The 27,412-nt window shown below is 31.8% G+C and overlaps 1 protein-coding gene across 3 annotated transcripts; it reads right to left on the bottom strand.

Moving 5' to 3' along the window:
- Positions 1-15,026: 15,026 nt before the first annotated feature.
- LOC100163896 (RNA-binding protein 5) lies at positions 15,027-22,489 on the bottom strand. 3 transcript variants are annotated; one of them, XM_008182057.3, is made up of 5 exons: positions 22,427-22,489; positions 22,202-22,357; positions 18,550-18,635; positions 18,300-18,386; positions 15,027-17,885 (listed from the first exon to the last, which is right to left on the bottom strand). In XM_008182057.3, the coding sequence occupies exon 5, from the start codon at positions 17,883-17,885 to the stop codon at positions 15,144-15,146; it is 2,742 nt and encodes a 913-aa protein (XP_008180279.1). In that variant the 5' UTR covers positions 18,300-18,386; positions 18,550-18,635; positions 22,202-22,357; positions 22,427-22,489; the 3' UTR covers positions 15,027-15,143. The 3 variants fall into 3 exon arrangements, with proteins under 3 accessions (XP_008180279.1, XP_029344272.1, XP_008180280.1); XM_029488412.1 differs by lacking the exon at positions 18,550-18,635 and having other exon boundaries at positions 22,202-22,475; XM_008182058.3 differs by lacking the exons at positions 18,300-18,386; positions 18,550-18,635 and having other exon boundaries at positions 22,202-22,475.
- Between the last annotated feature and the right edge of the window lie 4,923 nt (positions 22,490-27,412).

Raw genomic sequence — 27,412 nt, 5'->3', positions numbered from 1 at the left:
TATAATTAAAATCTTAGGTAATTGCCTAGATAATATTCTTGCTTCTAAATTTATTAATAGGTCAATTCACTCTATTTTTTAAACTAACGGAGCTACACGTATTCGGCTGAGCGTACAATTTGCTATGTTATGCACTTGCAGTAAGAGCGAGACAACATATTATGCGGGTGTGGCGTCCTCTTAAAACATTTTTTTGGTGTATTTTTCGTTACAATAGACGAGGAAAAGAATATTATATCTTACACGTACCCACATGTATAATAATAAAAATGACAATAATCATACGAAACCCACGCTCAGACGATCCGAGGACGTACGCGGCGCAGACGGGACGTAGGTACGCGAGACGAGTATCATCGAACCGGTCGTTTGGAAAGTGAAATATGACCGACGACAGAGGTTAGGCAGCAGCCAAACGCCGTATACGACAACAATAATAGTAATAATAATACGACATGTGCCTATAATATAATAATATTATTATCATATAACAATGTACAACGCGCGCACGTAAGCTGCGGCAGTTGTGTACCCATATAACATTATACCCATCGCGTCTCTCCCCGGTAGATATATATGGGTAGGTACGTGTTATATATTATGAGCTTTTAGTATTCCGTCGTCGTGAGTCCGATTCGACGGGACCGGTAGTCGCCGGCCGTTTGTGCGTCTGCTGCAGCGTACGTAAACGCGTACTATAATATTGTGTTTATGTACCTATTATATTATTATACCTACCTATAATAATAATAATGATAATAATATGATATTTACGTGACCGCAATGGCAGAACCAGACTGGACCGGGCACGTACGCGAGCGCACATAGAAGCGTAGCATCGCGACGTGCAGGTGTACGGGGGCAGATATAGCTAGGTATGGGTATGCGCCAGTGTGTGTGGACTGTGGAGGCAGATAAGTAGCCAAGTTTATAGGTACTTACACGCAGCCAGTGTGTATGTGTGTGTGAAGATAGGTAGCCAGGTATATGTGATATACGAGACAAACTTGAATGCCATACGCGTATATTATATATATATTTATATTTGGCGCATATACCACGTCCTATCGCCGCGGTTATCAGCAGCTGCTATCACGTATAAACGTTTCGTCCTGTTGGACGTCGGCCAACAGGTGAGCATAAATAATAATATTATTATAATACACACATTTAAATTACTATTATAACAATATCGTTCTTATTATATTATAATATTATTGCAGGTATACCTACCCATATATTATTATTGTATTGCACGCGCGCGCATCATAACATTATACGAATATAATATAATAATAATAAATATCCCTCGCCCCACCGAAACGTCGCCGAACCACAGATCCCGAAGTCGACGTGTCCTCCGCACACACTGAGGCCCTCACTGCATATATTATAATATGATAATATAATACGTTATTATATAATAATGTTATATATGAATAGTTGCGCGTCGGGACCAGATACGAGACGATTGCTCGCGACCGTTTAACGTAACGATTTTCGTGAAATTTATTGCCGCATCCAGTCGAACTATGTACATGCGCGTAGGTTTAATTTATACCTACAACAATATATAAGTATAAAAAATTGTATATAATATACGCTCCCGCCAATATAGGGAGAAATGCCACGAAATATATCCGAATTTAAATTTATATCATATACCTAAATAATATCACAGATGAGTCGGCCCGTGAGATGTCAAAAATAAAATAAGAGCTACATGAGGTTATACTTGTTTCGGAGTTTCAACCATATATGTACGCAATAAACCGTACACGACACACAACAGTAATATTATTATGGTAGGTACGCCTGAAAGGTACTTAGACGTATCCGAGAGATGATCCTAATATCTATAGACGATTGAATTACTTTCCTGTAATGTGTATTCAAAAAGCTCATCGTCAATAAAAAAACATAATATAGGTAATACAAATATAGTGTCAACTCTTGCCTTACGAGACTCAAAAAGGTAATTCCTGGGAATCATCTCTTTAATACTCAACCACTACCGCATCAACTAAAACAGGAAGTTCTGGGAAGGTCCGACTGTTTCCTGTTAGGAAGATCCAAACAGGAACTAATCAGGAACGTAATACGAACATCCTGTGACGGTAGGTGTTATCAGGCCATTAGGGTATATTAGTTAAAATACAGTTGTTGTATACTAATCGATGTCTGTTTGGCTGTTTGCACCTATAATTGATAGGCGAGCAGAGACTATAATAATATTATCGCAGAATATGCAGCTGATAAAATATGGGCTCACCAAAAATATGTACGTCTCTAAATGAATAGTCATACCTCGCATGCTTTAAAAATATCTATGAAACGATTTATATTATCAATGCTTATTTTATTATCTAATGGAAATAATAGGTTTTTTTTAATGTTTCAAAATAATTGAAAACGATTTATAATTTCATAATAATTATTGTATCATAATAAATTAAGCACCGTAAACATAAATCGTACCATTCGTATAATGTAAAAAAAATATTTTTTCGGGATTTTTTAAAACATATTATGGTCTCTAAAATAAGTGTCTACCCAGTCCCACAGGGTAAGCAAGCGCATAATATGCTGAATACCACGTGCGAACGCCTATGGATCACGGATATCACGAGATCTTGGCTCCTAGTTTCGATAAGAATATAAGATGGCCATTAGTCGGTTAGCCGTGCAAACGATTAGGTTAATTGACATAAATAAAATATAATGTACCTATTATAGGTATGGAAGAGAAAAATATTGTGTAAAAAATGTGACGGATATATTATTAATATAACATAATATATATGTAAGCGAAAACCTCGCCGTGGTAATAATACATAAACATATACACTCCCTCTGTAAAATACGTTACGGCGTGGCCCGTTGGCGGGTGAAACTTTAAAAATAAAAACTTGCCAAAGAAAAAATGAGAGGCGCGTTTGCCCGACAGCGATTTCTCGGTACACTCATCACGCCCACTCCGGCTGCACGCATTTCCAAAGCACTGATAATGCGATCAACGCGGTGCGCACGCACAATGAACGACTGATTATTATTATATATAATAATCATTATTGTAATCGTAAAAAGCGATGAAAAGTTTAAAAAAATGAAAAAAAAAATAAATGTTTGGAAGTAGCGATAATAGTATACTGCAGTCGCATAGTAGTCACCCCCTCGCACCCGCAGAGAAAACCCGGTCGGGGTTTTCAATAGATCGCTGATTTCCACAAGGGCCGCCCGCAACCGTCGACAGTCGTCACTGATCACTTATTAGAGTTTTTCGCGACCGCTCTATATACATAGGTACCACGTGTCCGCAAAAACAGGATCCGCCTTATAACTTGGTTATACCTACTTATATATTGCTCGGTGCTCTATACATAATATTTTTGAATTATGTTTGTGGGACACGAGGCTAAGCCGTTATAAATTGTTCCTGTAACTCACAATTTGTAAAATTCTTGTATTTTGCGCTACAACTTAATTTTTTCTGTGCACCCTGTTTGTGTGAACGCACGCGGTACAATATGGTAGGTACGATAATAAAACGTGCGGTTAAACTGCAACTATATATAATATATATTATAAATTATTGTGATTATTATGCACGCGAGCGGTAAAAAAATACCTAACGTAGTCCGATCGATCAAACGCCGCCAGCTATCATCAGGTGTTGCATTGATTGTATTATTATTATAGAAATATTGTTTTAGAATCAGTGGCCATATTATTATAATATACATCCAAGAAGCCCCAGAAATTTCAAAGTTATGAGGGACAAAGAGCAATAACAACCGCTATGGACGCAATAGAATATGCATTATATTTATTTTACTATATTTGTCAATATGCCAACCAATATTTTTGTTTTATATTCTAGAATCATATTAAAAACTAATTTATACCTACGTTGGTGATTTGTAATACAATATATATTTTACCATTTTTCTTGTATAGAGTATGTACATGCAATAAATAAATAAGGTTTAAAGCAGTGGCGTCATTTCAGTTTTTGAGAGGGGGGGGGGCAAAATTTTTGACTGGCCCAAAATAAAACTGAAAAAAAAGCTCGCTAACATTTACATTACATTACAATATTGCATTTTTATCTCAATACAAATACCCTCCTTATACATCATTTTTTATACTTACTAGTTAGTGTCAAAGGTTAATATCATAAGCATACAGGTAAGTAACCCATTTTTTTGAGAGATAACAATAACTAAATAATTAATACATATATGTAGAGGTTACTTAAATATATTACCTATTAGCTACTATATAAAGGCCCAAAACTAGCCCATACCCGGCCCGACAGCGGCCCGCTAATGACGAGGGGTGGGGCAAATGCCCGCCCTGCCCCTCCCCCCCAAATGACGCCACTGGTCTATAGGGGTTAGGGAGTCGTACTAAACATATAAAATTCACTTCGCTACGCTAACGACCCTGCCTGTTTGACTACTATATGTGACATATTACTATGTATAGTATATTGTAAAGTGGTCGGAGCCTCGAGGGAACATTTTTAGGTAAGATATTAGTTATCCGGGGAAGGATTTACACTGACGAATGTAAGTTTCTGCACAAGACCTAGCAGGTAAAAAAAAAATGCATCTCTACAACGGAAGTTTTCCGCAGCGCCGGCGGCTTATGCACTTGCACTTACAAGAGGACTTTATCGATAAAAGAAACATGTTTGATTAGGTCAGTTATCAATAATTTTTAATATATTTGAAATAGTAGGTACTTTAGTATAAATAGTAGGTACTTTACTGTAAAATATGTACAATATTATGGTATATCGGAAGATTACTTATAATAATTGAATATTTGAGTTCACTTGTCTTGTGTAAATTTAATATATAAAAAATATATAATAAATTGGACGGAGTCAAAAGTGTCAAGTGTGCAGTATAATAATACTAAGTGTTGGTTAATTTTGTAGAGCAGTATACTTGCCACCAACTGGTAGCCTATTTAAAGTAAAATCTTTAAATAGAATGTAACCCCGAGCGCGCCCGCAGGATAAAATCCCACCGAGAAAGATAAAAATTTAAATAATATAATCTAATATTAGTTATAGTGGTATTGATTTTAAAGTACATTCAGTTAAAAATGTCCAGGAAAGCGGGCAATTACCCCATTGCCTCCTTCCTTGTGGACGCCTTTGAATGTAACGAACGTTACAATGTAATACCTACCTAAGTATGATTTCTATAAATACTGTAGTATATATTATAATATATACTTATAGACGTATAAGTACGTTGCTACTTGATATAATATAATGTAATTACACGACATTGGATCTAAAACTCGTATATATGGAGGGGCAAGAATTCCCAATATATTTTTTAATTATTTAAAAATTTAATTTAATTTTTTAATATAATTTTTGAGTTAATGCTTCGACAACTGAGGTCATTGGCCTGTTACTGTGTGGGAGGGTACGGTTGGTCTGAACATGTGCATGTATGTGGCAAGGATTTGTCACTAAAACCCGGATGGGTGACCATCCGGGAACTAGTGATACCGACCGGTGCTACACTCAGAACACGTTAATGACTGAATCCAAACACTGCGCCACAACAGGTCACAATAAAGGTACCTGTAATGTCTAAACGGCGACTTAGTAATGACTAATATGATATATTTTTACCATTTTTTTATTTACCCGTAAAAAATAAACATGGTTTAAAGCCCGCCACCCCCGACCCATAGAATAGTTCTAACCTATTCCCTCTCTCCACGCTACTGCAAACCATCTATATAGGCTTTCAATCAATACCTAAGTGCGTTGCAATACAATGTTATGAAGTGGAGGTCCCAAAACTATATATACAAGGCTTGGTGGGGGGAGGGGATTTCCCTTCCACGGATCCGTTGCGCCGATTTGATAATATTGTAATATTATGATAAACATACCTCTCTTTGTAATATGACAATTATCGCGACGATGATAGTCGTATGTCCCTCACCCCACGCCATATGTACTACCCATCATCATGCAGGTATAATAGATATGTAGGTAACGCCGACAAGTCTTCATCTTTCGGGTGAGGAGCGCTTGCGCACACGGAACTTATATTTCATGATCTTCACCGCCGCCGCCACCTCCGTAGCACGTTACCCATCTATATGTATATCCACCGGAGAATTGCATAATATTTTTGCCGCAACGCGCACTCGTCCGACGGACCTTTACGGCTCGCAAACGCTGCGCAACGGCCGATTCGTCGTGTGTATCATTTCGAAAGTCGCACGCGTGTTGGCTCCCGCGTTCTTCGGCACAGACTGCGGCGGTTATTTACCCGCAACTCGGCCGCGGCGGAGGTCTACTATATAATATATTTATAAATTTCTTCTTTTTTTTCGGCGTATTATTATTCCGTTTCCTCTCTTTCTCCCGTCCCATCGCCGGCGCCGCCCGTCCAATATGTATGTATGTATTCAGAAATTATTATTCATCGAGTAGCCGTCGCCACCGCCGTCCTCCCCCGCTAAGAGCTAATTACCAAGTTAATATACGCGCGCGGTATACACTCGCACAACCCTGCAAGGAGCCGTTGCGTGAAAGGCGCAAAGCTCATGCAAGTTTCATCGTAAACGGTCCGACTCCCTCCCCCCCGCGTTCAAAACGATATCCTCATAAATTCCTCCCTTCCTGAATGTACCGCATTACGCAAGCAGCACATCAAAAATCGCACCCGACCTCACTGCTTATATAATAATTTAATATATATATTGTCCCGAATAATAAAACATATTAGGTACCTACCTAAATAGCATAATATATAACTTGGTGAACACTCTAGAAGGGACGCAATGAGGGCTGACGTAAACGCACACTCTGGTCGTCATTTGACTGCAGTCGATGTGTTAGATTTACCTACTCTGTGAACACATGTTATTGACTTAATATTCCCACTGATATGATCGAAGGGGTTTATGCGAGCAGCTGAAGAAACATACAGAATGTTCTATAAATTGGTGGAGGACATCTTGTGCATCAAGGAAGATGAAGAGCGTATGTGAAGAAACTCGTGGAGAGGCAGATTATATGAAGTTCACAATGTATTGTTGCAAATTCATTTTGTAATGTAAATGGATTAAGCTCAAGCCACCACGGCGTATGTACGTATATTATATTTGCATTTTGAATAATATTGTCTTCTTATATTATTGCTCAATAAACGATGCAACTTAGACGGAAGTAATACTATAGTAGTTCGCCCATCTCGGGATACATGGGCGGAAAACTATCAAGAATTAAAATACAGCCACCATATCTCAGCAGTTATAACTTATTACCAAAATATAGATAATATTAAAGTAGGTATTAAAATATTAGTTTGAACTTATAAAGATCTATTAAACCTTCTTGGAAGTTTTAGCCACCCTTATACTGCAGCTGCGCAGTGTGGCATCCTGCAAAATGCAAGGCCCGAAAGTATAATAAAAGATGACCGTCGTCAAAGTTCCCCTGGAGTCCCTCATTCTGTGAAAGTATGAGTATCACTCGGCCACGTCCTATTGGCTAATGTTCATAAAAAAAATTAGACGATTACTAACAATTATTTAGTTGATATTTTTTAACACAGCCACAGCCCGAAAAAATACGTTCAACAATTATTATAATATTAATTGCTACCTAAGTATTACTTACATACATAGGTACATAATATAAAAAAGCAGGTAAGTGGATGTCGCTCTCCTGTACAGTAGATTACAAGTGGGTCATTGTATAATAGATAGTATTAGACTTGAATTCAATGATATAATATCATTGTATAAGAAAAACGATTCTGAGCGGAGACGGTTTGTCAATTGTCAGTCTGGATATTTTATATTATTATTATTTATTTTATCGTGTAAGTTGAATTAATATTAAAATATTATGATTTTTTATTCGTTTCTATTGTGATAAAAAAGCGTTAGAAATTAAAATCCCATTGTTAGCGTTTTTTCGTAATTTTTCGGTGGTTTTTTCCGTGGAATTAAATAACTATTGAGAAAATCGAAAAATGACCTCTCTAAAGTACCATCTTGATCCAATTTGCTAAAAGATAAGGTACTAGGTATATGTTGAAATCGAAGCACTCTTTCTGGAAGAAATTTTGTATACAGGATATAAAAAAAAAAATAAACACCATTGTAAAAACAATAGCTTCCTCGCTCCGCTCAGAATCTAAAATATATTTTTACAAGCAAACTGAAAACGAAAGCAGAGAAGAAAAAAATTGTACAAAAATCATTCATCATCCGACATGTCTGAACCCGAACGGCAGCCATCTGCGTCGGAACCGTTCCGCGACGATGACAACTCACAACAACGGCCCGAGGCGGAACCGTCGAAGGACGGCGAGGACGACGTCGCCGCCGCCCACTGGCCCGCGCTACCCGCGGAACTGTTGGCCGAGGTGCAGGCCAGACTCTATACCGGCCAGCCCCGCTTGACGCAGCAATGTATAATTCCTAGTTGCAGTCCGTTCACGATTCGTTTTGTATTATTATTTACTATAATTATATAATTATATTATAAAGTATAAATACAATAACTGTACTTCGATAAGTTTGTATAAACTACCCACGGCCATTTTCTATATAGGTACCTATTGCGTTTTGTAACTTTGAAATGTATTTAACTCTGTGGACTGTGGAGAGCTAGAAATTGGTATTCTTATTTTATCATAATATATATATATCTGGTAAATGTTTATATAATATTATAATACCGGTAAAATATTATAGTCATTCGTCATTAATTCCTATGCCTAAACCAGTGGTCACAAAATGGCGGCCCGCATGCCGGATACGGCCCTCGGACAAATTTTATCTGGCCAGCAGACAATGAAAAATAAGTAAAAACCGAAAATAAAGTACATACTAGGTAGGCTCAAAAGCCTTGCCAGTTTGTTTGATTTGCCACCACCCCACCAGACAGTAGCTGTTTTTTTAAAGTTTTCAATATTTAACGTCATAATGAGACTTTACAAAAATCATTTGCCGAAAAATGTCTAATAAGTAGTGAACTTCGTAAATCAAAAATTGAGAACCTACATACCTATAAAATACGAAGTACACGAATCATTATCATACACAATTTCAAGCAGTTAGTTGAGAGCAAGAGTTGCCATTTTCTCCACTAATTTTAACCCAATTTTTTATTTATACATATCATAATAATTAAAAATTTCTATTCCATTTTAATTAATTATTATTTTATTAATTATTATATTAACGCCACTAGGCCACTTTGTTACTTTTCCATTATAATATAATATGTTAAAAATATTTGCTTTGAATATTTTGATGGCTCCCGAGAGTTGTCAAAATTCCCAATTATGCCGCCCTCCAAAAATGTGAATTAGTGTTACGTGGCCTCAACTATACAGGCGACAGTTAATAATTTTAAATGGTAGCCTGTAGGTAATATTGAGATCATACGTGTAAAAATTTAAACGAATAAGATAAAAAATAAAAAACATAATAAGGCAATAAAATTGTATAACTCGAGAATTTTTTCACCGCCGGCAAATTTATCTGTTTATGTGATTAGTTGTTGTTAAATTATTTGGTATTTCGCGGGAAATTCAGTAAGCAACCGGAATCGAAACGGAATATATAATTCAAACCTCTAAATGACGCAAAATACTACTCGTCATAGGTATAGGTAACTATAGTAACTGCAAGACTGTGTCTCCATAGTGTTATAAACCGCGTAGCCCGCTGCAAGGGTTGCGATTTTCAAGCCTAAGTACATAATAAGGCATAGGTGTTATGTATAAATGGATGTAGGTATGTAGCATATAACATACATAACTGAGTACACGAGATGGAAGAGAGAGAGGACGAGAGACGGCTATATATGCAAGCTGCGGACCGGCGATAAAACCGAGAAAAAAACCAACCCCGTCGAACTAGTCTTTCGGACAAAAGGGTTTCAACCCCCCCCCCTCGACACCGGCATAATATTATACAATACCTATATATATTATATATACATGGGACACTAGGAGACTGACGGGTGTCACCGCTGCAGCGTGCGACTACCCGCGGAGCGGCGGTTGACGATATAAAAACGTCCGAATTGTACACAATATAATAATAATATAATACGGCGCGGCGGAGGAATGTATAAATAAGCGACGGGGCGCGAAGGGGTCGAAGAAGTTTTTCTCGGCGGACGCGTCCGGTGACAACGGTCGGCCGAGTACGAATCGGCGGCGACCGGTCTTATATGTGTGCGCGTCGTATAATACGATATGTAATGATACGCATTACTACGCCACATAAACTACGATGATGGATGGACGGAGCTGCGACGAAAAAAGGCTGCGGCGGCGTCGTCGGACAACAAAACGTGCATTATTTCGGATATATTTTTTTTCCCTCTACTCGTTTTTCGTTTTGATTGATTGTCCGGACACGGGGTGCTGGTTGTTCTTCACGCGTCCCCTCCACCCACCCCGCGATCAAAAATTCGATATTCCGCGCGCGCCGTGTCCCGTAGCGGTTCACACGACGGTCGACGGGTCGTTAACGTTGTAAAAAAAAATGACGTACTAGTGTACTACCTATGGTATATATGGACCAGGTTTTTGTATTTTCATCATTGAATTTTCACAGACGATTCGGTGATATATATATAAGTAGAAATTGGGTATGATGAGTTTGTCGAAAAACCGCGCAAACTGTATTGTTGCGAGTTACGAAAGTCGTTGCTCTGATCCACAAAACGATTAGATAGACACCTGAACCCAAGGTAGCTCACCTAAAAACATAATATTTTACATACCTGTTATACAATGTGTAACAGGAAGACCTCATAAATTAAATAACTGTAGTTGTTTAATCAACATCTTTCAATTTTTCTTTTTTATATCATTGACAGACGCTTGCGTTACACATATGTAACATTTTATTTTTTAATACTGAAATTAAAAAAAATGTAAATAGCTAACTAAAACTTGTAAATATGGTTTTTAGAACAATGTTGATTGTAAAACATTTATTTAAGTCGTGTAGCTTATTTTTTTTAATTGTTTAAAATCTTATTATTTCTGTTAAGTTAAGTTCATCCAGTCGTAAAAACTTTTTTTAAATATTTAAATAGGAACCTACTTGTTAAAATGAAGATATTTTTTTAAAAAGTTATTACTTTTCAAATTAATGAGTCAAAAAAAAATTTGATGTACTAAGATAAATGTTTTTACAAATAATAGTTTCCAAAAAACGAGATTTACAAATTGGATGGGTATATTGAAATTTTTCATTTTTATATTAAATACAATAAAAATAAAAAATATTATATTATACGTGTAGCACACAAGTCAATAAATTATAAAATATATAAAAAAAAAAATTTAAAAATGATTTGAACTAAAGTTATTTCACTTGTCAAGTCTTCCTGTTACACCTGTATCTATATACACGTATGTATATATATATATATATATAGGTATATTAATTATAACTTGTAAGTGAATATGTTTTGAAAAAGATTAAAAAGAGCACTTACCTTTTTTCTGTCAACTATATCATGTACAATATAGATACAAAAAATCGTCAAATAAAGTGTTTTTCTAAGGACCACATTGCATTCATGCAATCATTATGATCACCATTCACTGCAATAGGCAAGTTCGGAATTAGGGGAGAGGAACACCGGGGCCTATCTATTTCTGCTAAACTTTTTTTTAATGCAAACGTTCACAAGAAATAAAAAAAAAAATAATAAATAGAATATTCATTCTATCATTGATAGGTAATTATAGTGAAAATTAGAGTTTTGAAGTCCTATGTGGTATTGTGGTACCTATATAAAATTATAATTATTCATAACCTAAATAATGTTATTAATATATTCAACTATTGATTGACATTAGTGTATAATTTTAAAATAGAACTTGTTACTGCAGTGGTTGTGGCGACATGTTATCTTTGTTTCAATTAGTTATTAGGTATTGTAATATTGTGAATAATATAATATGAAGTACCTAAATTATTTTTATTTTCATCTTATATTTAAATCATAAAATGATATACATACAAGTAAAAAGTAGTACAGTCAACTCGCGATATAACGAATATCGATATAACGAAAATCTTGATATAACGAATAAAACTACCGGTCCCTTGAAAATATCGCAGTATAATATAATTTCGATGTAACGAACTTTCGATATAAAGAATTTTTTTCTCGGTCCCTTGAAATTCGTTATATCGCGAGTTGACTGTAATTAAAACAGTTCTACAGTGAGAACAAGTGATTTCCACTAAGCGTCTGATGTCCGGGACCAAAGGCATAATATTTTATTGACCCGGTATGAGTCAACAAAAACAAATTCGGTATCAATTACTTATTAATTATTATATAAGAAAAACAGTTTTCTATTCTATGTTGGTAAAATAAATGTCATTTTGTTTTCAAACAATTTTTAAGGCCCTATAGAGGTTTTTTTTAGTTATATTGTAATTTGTAATGCAGTTGTTAACATAATTCAATAATTGAACAATAATTATTGTACAAAAGTAAACAAATGCCACACAAGTTGCAAATAAATACATCAACTATATGGAAATATTAAAATTGTAGGGTAAAGTCTTTACTTATGGGAAATTCGGTTATTTTTAAGTAATTAATTAAAATAATTACAATCTATAGGTATTTTATGTCAATCCCCAACTAATAAGTAATTTTGGTGACCAAGAATATACATCAGCAGAATTATTAAGGATGGGAGAGCACCCAATAGTACCACCAGACAGGTAAATATTGGTCAAGACTAAAATAAGTTCCTAGATCAGCATCTTTTTTAATCATATGTTAGAATTTAGGAGATAGAACGAAAGGAAAGAAGTTCAATTAGTAGAATTTAGCGGTTTTGAACATTTTAATTGAAATGAGAGCTTGTAACTTTTTGCAAGCTATTTTAGTGTTTGAGTTTTGTGGTCTTTAATTAACATTTGTTATGTAACATAGAGACACAGAGTGTAGATTATATGACTGCAACATTCTATTATTAGAAATTTAAGTTGAACCCCTTATATTTAAAAAAAATTGTTGACTAAAGAGCTTCTATGTAAATTAAATTTTGATAGATATAGTATTTCTAAATTTTCATGGTAGATATTAGGGGACTTGGGGGACATTTATTTAAGCCCCCCCCCTTCTAGAAGATTTAGCCAATCTAAAACACTTCAAATATTAGTAAATTTATGATACTAAAATAAATATTTAATCATCTGTAATCTATTTATTTACATTTGTATAGATACCTATATATGTTCGAGGGCCACATTTATGTAAGTTAGTTAAAGGTTAAGGCTGCTTAAATTTTTATATTGGGTAAAATTGACATCCTTTTCCCTACCACTCATTTGACCATTGTAAGCTTTGATGTCTTTGTGTGCCTACTAATTTTAACTCAAAGCAAGTCAGAAAAGTGGATGTTTTCTGACATAGATGAATTAGGTATTAAACTATTAAACAAGACACATTATCATAATATTTATATACCTACCTAAATTACCAACTATATAAAATCACAAGCTCTCTAAAATCATATTGAATTGTGGTATTGTACCTATAGTTACTATACACTAGTATAGTATATAGTATGAATACATTTTAGGTGTACATTTTTTTTTTTTTACAAACAAATAACAACAATTAAGAAATAAAAATAATTCAAAGCATTTATTTTTTTAAATAGTCAAGAATTAAATGGTATAATTAAGATCTTTAGCAGGTCTGAAGTCAATACTCTAAAAACAAAATTCCTAATTATTTGTACTACAAATGAAATGAAATGTACAAGTTGTAAAATATATAGGGTTTGAAAAATTTGTAAATTTAAGCTGTTTCAACCGTTTTTATCTACTCGGATGTACAAAATATATAGTAATATGAACTGATCGAGTGACATTTGTTCAAAATAACAGATATAAAACTTAGTATAATAGAAGTTATAATATAAAATATATGCATTTCATAATTTATACAAGTGTCTATAAGTATTTAACAAATAAATAATAACAATTAAGTAATAAGTTTACGTAGCAGAAAAAATTAAAAAGGTCTGTGGAATATAACGTATTTTCTACATATCCATGACTTAAATATAATATGTATAATTATAAAATTATATCCATTAATATTATAGCTAATATGATTTTTAATGCTAACTAATTATGTTAATTTGAGTTTTATGTTGTACATGATATATAATATATTGTACTCATTTGTGTATGGTACAATATTATAATGTACACATATTTTGATTGAAATGTAAAATGGACATTTTATAAAAAAAAATTAAATAATAATTACTTCTTGAAGTAAATTTAAAAAAATAAATTTGAGTACTAAATTTACATACTATATAATTACATTGCTTATAAATAAATTTGTAAAATGTTTAAATAAAATCCTTGGTTAGGAATTAAAATACTTATAACAAAAAGGACGGTACTCTTCGATTATCTTGATTACCAATCATAGCACGTATAGACCCGGTGGGGTCACTCGCTCGGACAATTTCTTGACGGGCTCTACGTGATATGTAAAACCTCTAAGGTAAAGTTAGGTTACTCTAAGACCTCTCTAAGACTATAGTTTTACATCATAGTGAATCGAGTGATGCCATCGATTCTATATGTGCTATGGTTGGTAGTCACAATAACCGAAAAGTACCAAAAGGTAATTTACTTTAAAACTACCATAGTTCTACAGTTCATTTAAAAAATGTATCAAGACTATAATTTTGTTTTATTATTATTATATCGAATTCGGATAAAATTAATTATACTACATTTAAACGCAAATGTATTTTAAAACTATTTACGCATTGAAGATTTTAAACATTACAATAAACACAAATTTTTGTTTCTAAAATAACATTAATGTCTTTCAAATGCAATAATACAATTTTAAGCATGTATTAATCATGATTAAAAATGTAATGCCTCCAAGTGCATTTTAAATTAATATATATGGACTAAGTCCTTAAAATAATGTCATATATTATATTTATTATTTTTGAGGGAAAATAAAATATCAGGTTGGTAAATCACATATTAAAATAAATATTGCCTGTTGGAAAAACATTACATAATTAAAAATTTCTTTACCTGATAAATTACTCTGATTCATTATACCTATAACGCATCATCTTCTTCACACAATCTTTGTACGTTTCACGAGGGCCTGGAACAACACCGACAGCCCTAGTACCTAGTCCAGCATTTGCTAGTCTACCTTCAGCTTCTATTATAGTTGTCCGTCCTTGATTACTTTTACCTAATCCCATTCCTTCTTGCCAGCCCATTTTCTGTAATAATTTGTTACCTTTATTGTCTGATCCAATTCCCAGTTTAGTTGGTTGTTCATAATCTACAGTAGCTTCTTTAGCCTTCATGTACTTGTCTTTTAAATTGTTTAAAGGTTTATCAGGTTCATTATATTTCATCCTTCTTTCTTTTGCTCTATCCCTATATTGAATAACTCGTTTTGATTCATCATCGGGATCCAACCCTCTCTCGTTGTACCAATTTCTAATATTTTGTTTATGTAAGTCAGACATTTGTTGATGTTTTATTAATATTTCTTTGCTACTAAACTGTCGTTTGCATAACAGACAAGCCAGTTTAACCCAATCAGTATGTTGTTCATCTTCATTTCGATTGGCTTCTTCCATAATTTCATCAGTGTAACAATTGTCATCAGATGTGGAAGCAACTGGAAATTGTTGTCTTTTAGGTTCTGCCTTAGTACCCATTACAGAATACCCAATATCTGCCGCAGCTTGAGTTCTTGCAGTTTGTATTGCAACTTGGGATGCCACTAAATTTTGTTTAGCAGAAATTTTTTTTTGATTTAATGTTTTTGCCCACTTTTCCATATCCTTGGCAATACGTTTTGCTACTTTTACTTTGTCGTCATCTTTTTTTTCTTCTACAGGAGCCTCTTCTTTTTTAGGTTCATTATTAATGTTAGTTGCATCAGAATTTGAATTTTCATTTGAAGGTGCTGATAAATAGGTTTGTTTTGTAGCATCCCAATAAAGAAAACTATTTGTATAACTGTTAAAATAATACTGCGAATTTGCATCGTAATAGAGCTTTGTATGCGGATCATAATAATAACCAGATCCTTTGTCATATTGATAAGTAGATAAATCAGGTGGAGAGTATGTGGCATCTCCTTTCCCGGACGGAGGTTGACTTAAAGGGTCGACTTTATTAGCAATAGGTAATGGAAAAGCTGGAACGGCTTGTGATATTACAACTGTACCAACAGGTGCATAAACAGCTGAAATAGGTTGTACTGACGGTACAGAAGGCATATTAATAGTCTCTCCTTTTTGAATTTTATCTGTGTAAAAATTAGTGTAATATTGTACATAGGAAGTTCGTTCAACAGGAGTTTTTGCATAAATATTTGCACTAAATTCTGCAAGTCTAGGAACATCAGCAATAGTGTAGTTCGGAGTTTCTGGTTTCTGATTGCTCCATTTAGCTGCTTCTACTGCAGCATTACCCATTGATGCAGTAGCTATTGGTCCAACAGGCCCAAGTTTACAATATGATACAAGAACTTCCTTTCCATCAATAAGCAATGGATCTTCCACTATTAATGCATTATGGAGGTACATAGCATCAACCACATTGTTCATTTCTAAGTAGCAAAGACCTTTAGACACATTTGTCAATGGATTTCTACCGATTCGAACACTCCGAATAGGCAGTGTGGATAGTGGCTGTATAGCTTTAAGAACATTTTCTTCAGTTGTACACAATTCTAGTCCTCGAAGTAAAACTGTATGCGTAGGATAAGAACTGACTTCTTTGGTGTGATCAAATATTTCTCCCACTTCTCTTGAGGCTCCACATACAAAACAGCTTTCCCTGCGCTTAAAGTTGTGAGCATTGCATTTACACCACCAATCAGATAACATTTTTTCAGGGTCGATTGTAGAAATAGTGTACTGCATGATTGCTCTGAAGTTATCTCTCAGCATCATTTCACCCTGTTTACTTTCCATAAGTGTTTCAGCTTCTGCTTTTGTAAAAAATTCCACAAATGCAAACCCACGAGATGACCCAGTGTCTTTTTTCCTAATCAGACGTATATCAACAGGTGTAAGACCACATTTCAATATCTCTTTTCTTATATCAATTTCAGATATATGAGGAGCTAACCCACGAACAATAATAGTTTTATTTGGAATTTGTTTTTTAAATGTGTATCTATCAAAATCTTCTTCGCGATAGTATTCTTGTGATCCATCTTGACTTCTTCTAGTATCTACAGTATTATTATAATGACGTCGAGTACTAGTAGTAGCTGAATCTGAATATATGTTTCTAACTCTTGGCCCATCTGAACCTTCTAGACTTCTTGAACGACGTTTTCGACGTTCTTCATCACTACTATTATACTGACTTGTTTGGGAGTCACGATCACCTGGAGAATATCTACTCCTTCGTTTGAGAGATCTAGACCTGGATCTAGATCTTGATCTAGATCTAGACCTACTCCTTGACCTTGACCTATGGTGCTTTTTATGTTTGCTACGTCGCCTACTACCGTGTCTACTTGAACTTTTATCATGTTTACTTTTTTGGCTATGATCACGACTTCTGCCTCTTTCTTTACTTTTTTCAGTTTCCAGAAATGAATCTACAGATTTATACCAATTAGTTTTATTATTTGAAGTATCTACACTTTGTTCATTGTTGATGCTATGATTAGATCCGTTTGAACGAGGAGACGAATCATAAGCTACCAAGTCCATTTCAACACTTCGTCTAGTAGATGAGTTTACCTCATCATTTGAATCATAACCACATGTATCCTTGACCACAAACTCTGCGTCCATCTTTACAATGAAACAAACAAACAGACAATATATATTAGTTTAAGAAACTTATTAACTTTAAATTTGTGTTCCTCAAACGCCTTGGTCCCTTTTACGACCTTCTTCAGATATGATTTTCTTTTATTATTACTTACGCAAAAGTAATAGAGTTAAATAAATGATGCAAATTAGTTACATACTATTTATTTAAATTAACATTACTTATATATAAACAAATTTGTATTATAAAACATATCTATAGAAAAATGAAACTATTTGGGTATATAATGTTATAGTTTCTATATTTGGTAACACATTATACATTTGTATTTATCACAATTACAATTAATATATTATATAAGTGGATTATTATTAATTGTTAAATAATGATTAACATACAAGACTACAGTTAAATTTAATTTAATTTGGTCCTACCTCAAACAAAAATGAATGTTCTGTGAATGTAGCACAGGCAACGTAGCTTTAACTTATTCTTGACGGTTGTTTGGATTGTTGAATAATCTGTAATACAATTTGTATTGAAATTGAGTGCAATAATTAGAATGACCAATTTATGATCAACAGTGGACACTTCGTCAACAGCAATAATCAAGCTGTCAGAGGCTCAATACGAATTTCTGACGCATAGCCGATATCGACTAACATTGTTTAAAATTTGACTAACCTTTGGATATTAATACTAGTCGAGAACTAGTTTGGAACAGTCCTAAACAACCAAAGCGTAATGACTGAACAGGCTGATACACAAATCTGCAATACATTTACAATGACTTATGATATTACATCCAAATATAATTTAAATATCCATTAATGAAAACAGTTGACTCCAGTGGTGAAATATATTTAATCACAAAAATGTGGTTTTTCATGTATTCTTCTAATTCTTAAAATATTTGTCGAGATATTTGTGCAAACTAAATTTACTATGCATTAAAATATTTACCATTACAAAACATTTGTATACAAGCTTAATTATTAGTATGCTATAGGTAACTTATTAAATCTATTTATATTAATTATTGAGACTTATTATATTTGCAGTACGATACAAAAAAAAACCCTAGTTATAAAATTATACAGCCAACTTAAAATTACTATTAATCATAAAACTAGCTATACAAGCGGAGTTACAAAAATAATTATAAATAATTTAAGCTATTCAAAGTATCATAACATTCCTATATTACCTATTAAAACATCACAAAAACGAAACTAACCATTTTTCCTTAGGTACATATTTATTTTTTACTTAAAATTTGAACTAAACAACTAGATTAACAATATATTAATATGTATTTAATTAAATAAGACTATCTAATAGTTTATACCAAGGTTTATACTCTGTTCAGCGAGAGCACGATGATTCTGCGTATCCCTCCCCGTTACCATGCTATCAATACCGGTTCCCCAATGGCAGGGTGTTGCGTGGGGGAACCAGTTTTTGTCAGTGCACGGCGTGGTTTCTCGCTGAACAGAATATAGTCAGATAATTTTCACTAGCTATTGAATTATTGGAAGTAAAGTTTTAGCCTTATAAATTATAATAAAAGTGTCAATGGAAATATTTTAAGGCATAAAATAAAAAATGTACGTTATCACTAAATATTATATATGTACATAGACCAGAAGTTTAATTGGAATAAGTAATCATCACAGTAATATTTTACTGTGAATACCTACTGTTAAATATTTACTACGTAGTAAATATTTAGAATTTTATTTATATGATACGTAAACCAAGTGATGTATTTATCATAAGACACTATTTATTTAAAAAACTATTAACATCTTTTATGATTTATCATTATCATTTATAAATGTTTTACTTTTTTGTTCGAAATTTGATTTTGATAGATCCAAATACTTAGTATAAAATTCTGCTTTGGAATATGAAATTAGTAGAATATAATTTTTTCCCAAAAAAGTAGTTTTGTAACGACTTAGAATTATGTAAAAGAAATATGTTCATAAATGTCAGTTTTCTGAAATAATGTGTATCTTACCATTTAATTTGTATAATCAATCATGGAAACATGTATATATTTATAATAAATAATAATGTAAATATATTAATATGATAAATGATAATAATATGCAGTACTAGATGAGGTTCAAATTATTATAAATTGTTTTATTTATATTGAAAACATAGTAGAATATTATTAATTAATAAATTACAGTAGATACTTAATGATTTTCATATTTTGATATGATATTGAAACAAAATTTAAAATGTTGTTAGATTTTATCTACAGTGATAGGATTTCATAATAAAGTCAAAAGAAAATATCATTAGAAATATTTAATTGAAAAATAAATCTGTTAAGAAACGTTGACTAATTTAATTTAAATACCGTTTTATTAGGTGCCATTTTCAGAGTTTGTTAAGGGGTACTTTACTTTAAATTTTTTTTAATAAATACAACAAAAGAATCTCTAATTTGCTTTTTATATAATTAACATGATTTTAAGATAAAAAAATATTTGAATACCCACACAATTTATCATAATAGGTACCTACCTAACTAATCATAAAACTTAATTGAACGTTTTTAATCATAAATAATATATAATATTTGCAATTTGCATATTATACTTAGCAGATATAGGTATGAAGTTAAATTGTTTAAATTAAGGAACTGTGAAATAATTTTTAACATAAACTTAGATAATTTTGTCATAACATTAGTCATCTTTATCTATTACATACTTAGGTATATAATATTATAGCAAAACCAATATTTGCATTTAGTATAGTAAAAATGGAACACATTTAAGATATTAAAGAAATCACTATAGTGTTAAATTATCGTTAACTTCAAATGATATTCAAATGTATGTTATATAAAAAAATTATTTAAAAAAAGGTAGGTAGGTATAGTGCAGTTTTTTAGTAATTTTGTTTGATAGGTTATGGTTAAGAAATTTGAACAGTTACCTATGAAATGATAAATAAAAATGGTTACTTTATTCATAATGAGTGTGTGGATAATAAATACAGCAAATGTTATGCTAACATTATCTTGAGAAAACAATAAAAATTGTTATAAAATGTGTTTAAACAAAATTGATTAGAGGTAGATTATTAAAAGCTATTAGGTTATAAAACTGCATAGGTAGTTTAAACTAATTACAATATATCATGTACCATTGGTATTTTATGTACCATTGGTAGCTGGTTAGTGTATAGTAATATGTTGTAGGTTAATTAAATTAACCTAGGTTAGGTTAATTATTCAATTAATAGCCTATATGATATTGAATACACCTATATTACATCTTTGTTTTTAAAGAAATGTTGTTATACTTAGTATTTATAAAAAATCCTGCTTAAAATGATATAAAAATATAATTTGAACTAACAAAATGTAGCTTACTAAAGATAAAACATTATGCATTTAATAAAGACAACATAATACCTAATTAATATCCAATCAAAAATTAATTAACTAAAATACATATACAATCATAAATACATGTAACATACAAAATATTATATTTTAAAATATGATCACACAATTTGATAATAGTTCATAAAATAGCTCGTAAAATAGCAAAACTGTATACTAAAGATTGTTACCTAATAAAATAAATAAGTAGTACCAAAACTAAATAATTGAATACATATTGAAAATGTCGTATGTCCCTTATACTTTGATTATTTTAATAGCGATGGTGTTCTTTATCTTGCCAAATAATTGGTTAGGTACCTATACTTTTTACGCGGGTACATATATAAAAATCAATTTAGATTCTGATATACCTTTGTAAACTGATACAATTTGTTGTATTTGTTATTGCTTATTTTAAAAATGACATTATTGGATTATGGAACAATAATTTAAGTGTACTACGTCTTTTTAATAAGACATTAATCAGAAAAGATTAGGTCAGGTAAATGAAAGTTATCAAAATAGACCTACATTAAAACATTACTTACATACCTATTATAAATGGGGTTGATTGTGTTCTGTAACCACACATTTTATAGTATAGATTTTCTAAATTGTAGTAAAAACACACATCCACATACCTAGCTGAGAAAAAATATTTCAAATCCCTATCCCGCATTGAGATTTAATTAGGGACCATAAATTGACATTCATACATATAAATCAACATATTCAAAATAAGTAAACACTCGTACTTAAGAACTGTATAATATAACAATCAACTTTCGACAAAATATGTAGGTAGGTAGTTGTCGGAATCTTCATTGAACACATCAACGATGTGAAATTATTTTCAAACAATGAACAAAATGAATAGTTATTATTGAAATCATAGTCGACCGCATTAGGCTGTTGTCTACTTACCTATAAACGAGCTTCAGCACCCGATGAGAGTACGTTCGTCCGACAAATGACTTATTGAGTAGAACTTGTTTTGACCGTGTGTCACCGAATAATTATCACTCCGAACACACCATGTTTCGGCGGCGTTGACATCGCAATAACGTTTAACGAGGACCACTAAGTAAAAAAATCACTCATAACAACAATTATAATTTCAAATGATTAAAATATTAAAATATTTGTTACTTTGAATTATAATTTACGAATATTTATGACCATTGTGGCATTGTCCATTCGTTATCAGTAGCTGCTGATAACGCGGACCCGGGCAGACGGCGGTAGCACGCCGTAAAATTCCAAAGAGAATGCATAAACTACCCGCTCTTTTTTAATCAATACCAAACAATAAATTGCTAAACTGTATATATCAGGCCATCAGGGGACAGGGACCCGGATGCTATTACCCACGGTCCTCAAAACCTTTTTTTTTAAATAATAATAGGATAATAGGAATTATAATCTAATAATAGGAATTCATTTTATATTGAAATACAGCGTAATTTGGTCATTTTTGTGGGGGGGGTGACATTTTTTAACATTTTGCCCCCCCCCCCAAAAAAAAAAAAAAATTATTTATTATAAGCACCTTTCAGTGCAATATATTTATAAATAGTAAATATTAAAATTAAATAACAAAACTCCATACGAATGATTAATTTAATATCAGTACCTATATCACAATATCAAATTATGAATTATAAAACTATAAAAGTCGAATGCCGATTGCTGATTGTAACTGTAATTTATAACCGATGTTCGAAAACCGAATAACAACGAAACTAGGAAAGTCACTACGAAAATTCCGATTAAGTGTACAAATCATTATTAAGTTATTTTTTGTTCAATACTTCAATGGGACGATAGTCTTTAATCTAGATAAAATAATCTGATAATCATCGAGCGTCGTCGATCCACGAAAAAATAATACTCTTATCACTCTTATCATTTATCGGACAACTGCCAGCTAGCCGAGGCATTTGATATCAATAATTAAAAAAAGGTGGGTAAGTGGATGTCGCTCTGCTGTACAGTAGGTTAGAAGTGGGTCACTGTATAATGGACAGTATTAAATTTGAATTCAATGATATAATATCACTGTATAAGAAAAACGATTCTGAGCGGAGACGGTATATCAGTCTATGTATTAGACATATATACTTATCTATGGTACTAAAAAAAAATTGACCTATAATAGGTAACTATAATAAATTCCAAATTAATCATATCATAATATCTATTAGGTACTTATAACGCGTTATACATCAACAAAAAACCGTTGTACTATCATAGATATATAATAGTATCCATTAGGTAACGCATCATACATCAACAACAAACCGTGGTACTATCATAGATATATAATAGTATACTTTAGAAGTTTCAAGTACCCACGAATAATATTATACAATCACAACAAAATAACTAAAATAGTTATCCTAGGTTTTTAATATGTAATTTCGTCTAAATTTGTACTTAAAATGACTATAAAAATAAACTGTGTAAATGTATTTTTTAGATTTTTTGGTAACAGAATTAATTACTTACGTGGAATCTTGTTTTAAATTTTCAATTCTTAGATACAAAAATTAAACATTTTATAAATTTTTAACTACAAAATATTTTTTCAAATTAAAATTTGATAAATTTTGTCAACATTTGATCTTTAAATGCTTATAAAAAAAAATTGTGCCTATGTATTTTTAATATTTTTCAACTGATATTGTAAAAATATATCAGGAGCTTTGTATTAAATTTATACACTTTTTGGCCCAACAGATAAAACTTAATTGATATTTATAGAAAAAAAAACCAAAAAAATTGAAAACTGAAAATGTCCGTAAACAGCTCAAAAAGAGTCAAAATATTTTCAAAATTGTATAGGAAATATATTGTAAATATATAAAAAATAATATATAAATATATTGTATTGTATAGGGTGTATAGGAAATGCTAATATAAACATTCAGTAACATTTTCATGTATCTGCAGTTATTCGTTTTTGAATTACAACAAAATAAGGAAATCGCTACATGAGAAATCGAGTGAATATCCAATGTTGTAAAAATTTGAATTTCAAACGATCATAAAAATTTAATTTGACTTTCTTATAGATATTTTTTGTTTGATAAAGGTAGATAATCTAATAAGGAATCTTGTATTACACTTTCATATCTTAGATTTAAAAAGAAAAATTTTTATGAATTTCTAACTCGAAATAATTTGCAAATTTTCGTAATTTTTCCATATTTTGTCATTTTTTGAACTTTAAATGCTTATAAAAAAAAACTAATGATTTTTAATATTTTTCATCTGCCTTTGAAACAATATACTAGGAGTCTTCTATTAAATTTTCAAGCTTTTTTTATCCAACAAATAAAATTTTATTGATATTTTTAGAAAAAAAACTAAAAAAAAAAAGGAAAATGAAAATGTCCGTAAAGAGCTCAAAATATTTTGAAAATGTTATGGTTTATAGAAGATGCTAAGATAAACATTCAGTCAAAGTTTCATGTATCTACGGTCATTTTTTTTAAAGTTACACCAAAAACCAAATTCAATTTTGTGAAAAATCGATTTTGCGTAAAAATTCCCGTTTTTCCTTAATTTTTCTTTTGTTTTTCCCGGCGCTTTTGAAAACTACTGGGAAATTTAAATTTTGACCTCCCCAATGCACCAACGATATTCACTTTCTGATCGAACAAGATACTGAAGTTGAAAATCGTAGCATTATTTCGACTACTTATCGTATACACAGACACAAAAAAAAAAAAAAAAAATATAAAAAAAATAAATAAAAAAACACACATCATTGTAATATCAATACATTCATCGTTCCACTCAGAATCTAAAATATATTATTAGATAAAGAAGTACATAGGTAAATGTAGTTACCCAGTCTTAAAAAAAAAAGGTCATGGGGGGGATACGACACCCAAATCCCCTTCCCCCGTAATGACGCCACTGTTGAAATATAATTTAAATTAAATATTATTATCAATCTGTAATGGTAATCACCATAGATCTATAAACTAGTTTATTCATTTACAGGTCTATGGTAATAACTTATTCATTATACATTTATTTACATTATATTATGTTTGTTACTTTGTTATAAAATAATACAATTTTTTTAGTCTTTCGACGCCCCTCAAATGTTTATATGAATCATAAATGCGTAAATTGGCCCACCAACTACAAGAACTTGGAGCACTCTGGTATATACGCGATATACCTAATAATTAGAATCAGTGTAGTCAATACTGCATGATGTTTTCAAACTATAGTGATACCAATTTATTATTATTTATTAGGTATGTACTGTTATTATTTAAAAATCAAATTATGAAGTGCAAATATTATTAAATGCGTATTGTTTTGTAGTTAAAAATGTGGCTCGGTGCCTCGGTCGTATTTCAGTACACAGTATTTCACCCAAAACTGACCTGTAACTCCTCACGAGTTACCAGACTGTATGTAAAATATTGTTTGACGTTACAATTTGAATTGCCCCACGACTCCGCTGCAGTACTTCAGTACATATGTGCAATCCGTGGTGGTTCCATAGGGGACCCTGAGACTTATTAGTCCCCCCTAGCCCTTCCATTGATTTCAAAAATTATCAAATGTATAAAAATATAAATTAGAAAATTATTTAATTACGTAATATTTTTGCTTCTAAATATTTAACTATGCCTGAGTTTGTTTTATCACAATCATTTACTGCGTTTTACATATTTTGTTTTGATTACCTATTTATTTTTAAAGAATTTAATCCTAGATCCATCACTGAGTGAAATGAGCTGTTTCTATGAATACAATCCAAATAGTCAAAAATTATACTTATACATAATTACATATTTCAATATTTCAAACCTGTATATAAGTTATAACACATGCGTTCAGCGTTGTCAATGTCACATTCTTAGTGGTATAAACTATGAAATAGATAAAAGCGATCAGAACATTTTGATATACCTGTACCTATAGTGCTAGCCCTAGGGGGGGCTAATAATATTATCCCAATAGTACGGAAATGACAACTTGTGTGGACGTGTGGTAGGAAACGGATTGTTATCTACGAAAATCAAAATAGTAACAATATTATACATACCTATTTTTATAGCTTATTCATTGGCTTGAAAATACTCAAACATATTTTATATATTCTTAATTTAATTATAAGAAAAATCAATCAGTACCCCCATTGATTATAAATACTAGTAGTATAATATCACATAGGTAGGTACGAACTTGGAAAATTGTTTATCGTCGACGACACATATAATAATAATATATATTACATACACCTGTGGTCGATGACGACCGATGACGGTACACAATATAGCCATAACAGTGGTTTTCAAACTTTTATCAAACACGGAAAACGGTTTTCCTGTTCGTGTTCCTGAAAAAAATGTTGCACCGAAAATGTGTGCTTGATGGGCTAACACATTTTTATTAATTTTATTCTTTAACGAATAGATGACATTTTTCAGAAGACCGTTGTACACTTAGTGAATGCTGGCGGCACACCAGTTTGAAAACCACTGACCTAAACATCGTACTTATAAAATAGTATAATATTATAATAATACCTATTATATTGCTTCCATAATTTAATTATTAACGAAAATTATAATACTCTTTTGTAATGAACTACGAAAATAATTTTGATACTGCCTACAAAAAGCTATAGCTATACGTATACGTGGGAAACGCACGTAATTAAGTGCATCTCTTCACTCGATAAATATCTGAAATTAATAGGTATTTAAAAAAATTAACAATATTTTGGAACCAAATTTCACATTTATCCATGAATTACAACATTTTTTCCATGTTAAAACCATTAAAATTATTCTGGTCTGAATTTTAAAAACAAGATAATAAGTAATATTTTTATTCACAGGAATTTACTTACAGAAACTATACTGAATACATCGAGTATTTCTGTATCATGTCGTATATTTTTTTGTACCTAAGTATAGGTAGGTCGTAACTCGTAAATACCTATTCATTTTGTGTCTAATATAAAAATACAAATTGGATTTTATTAGTTTATAAACACAATTTTTTTTTTTTTTTTGATCGTTTATTTAAATATACACAATCTGTAAATGTTGTTTTACAATAAGTGCATGTGATCGAAGTGATATGGCTTGAGTGGCTGGA

The sequence above is a fragment of the Acyrthosiphon pisum genome, chromosome A1, assembly GCF_005508785.2.
Source record: "Acyrthosiphon pisum isolate AL4f chromosome A1, pea_aphid_22Mar2018_4r6ur, whole genome shotgun sequence".
Taxonomy (NCBI): Eukaryota; Metazoa; Arthropoda; class Insecta; order Hemiptera; family Aphididae; genus Acyrthosiphon; species Acyrthosiphon pisum.
The sequence above is the reverse complement of the archived record's forward strand: the minus strand, read 5'-3'. Positions and strand labels throughout refer to the sequence as shown.

Excerpts from the sequence above, each read along its gene's own strand:
- LOC100163896 (XM_008182057.3), bottom strand. The coding sequence starts at position 17,885 with ATGGACGCAGAGTTTGTGGTCAAGGATACATGTGGTTATGATTCAAAT.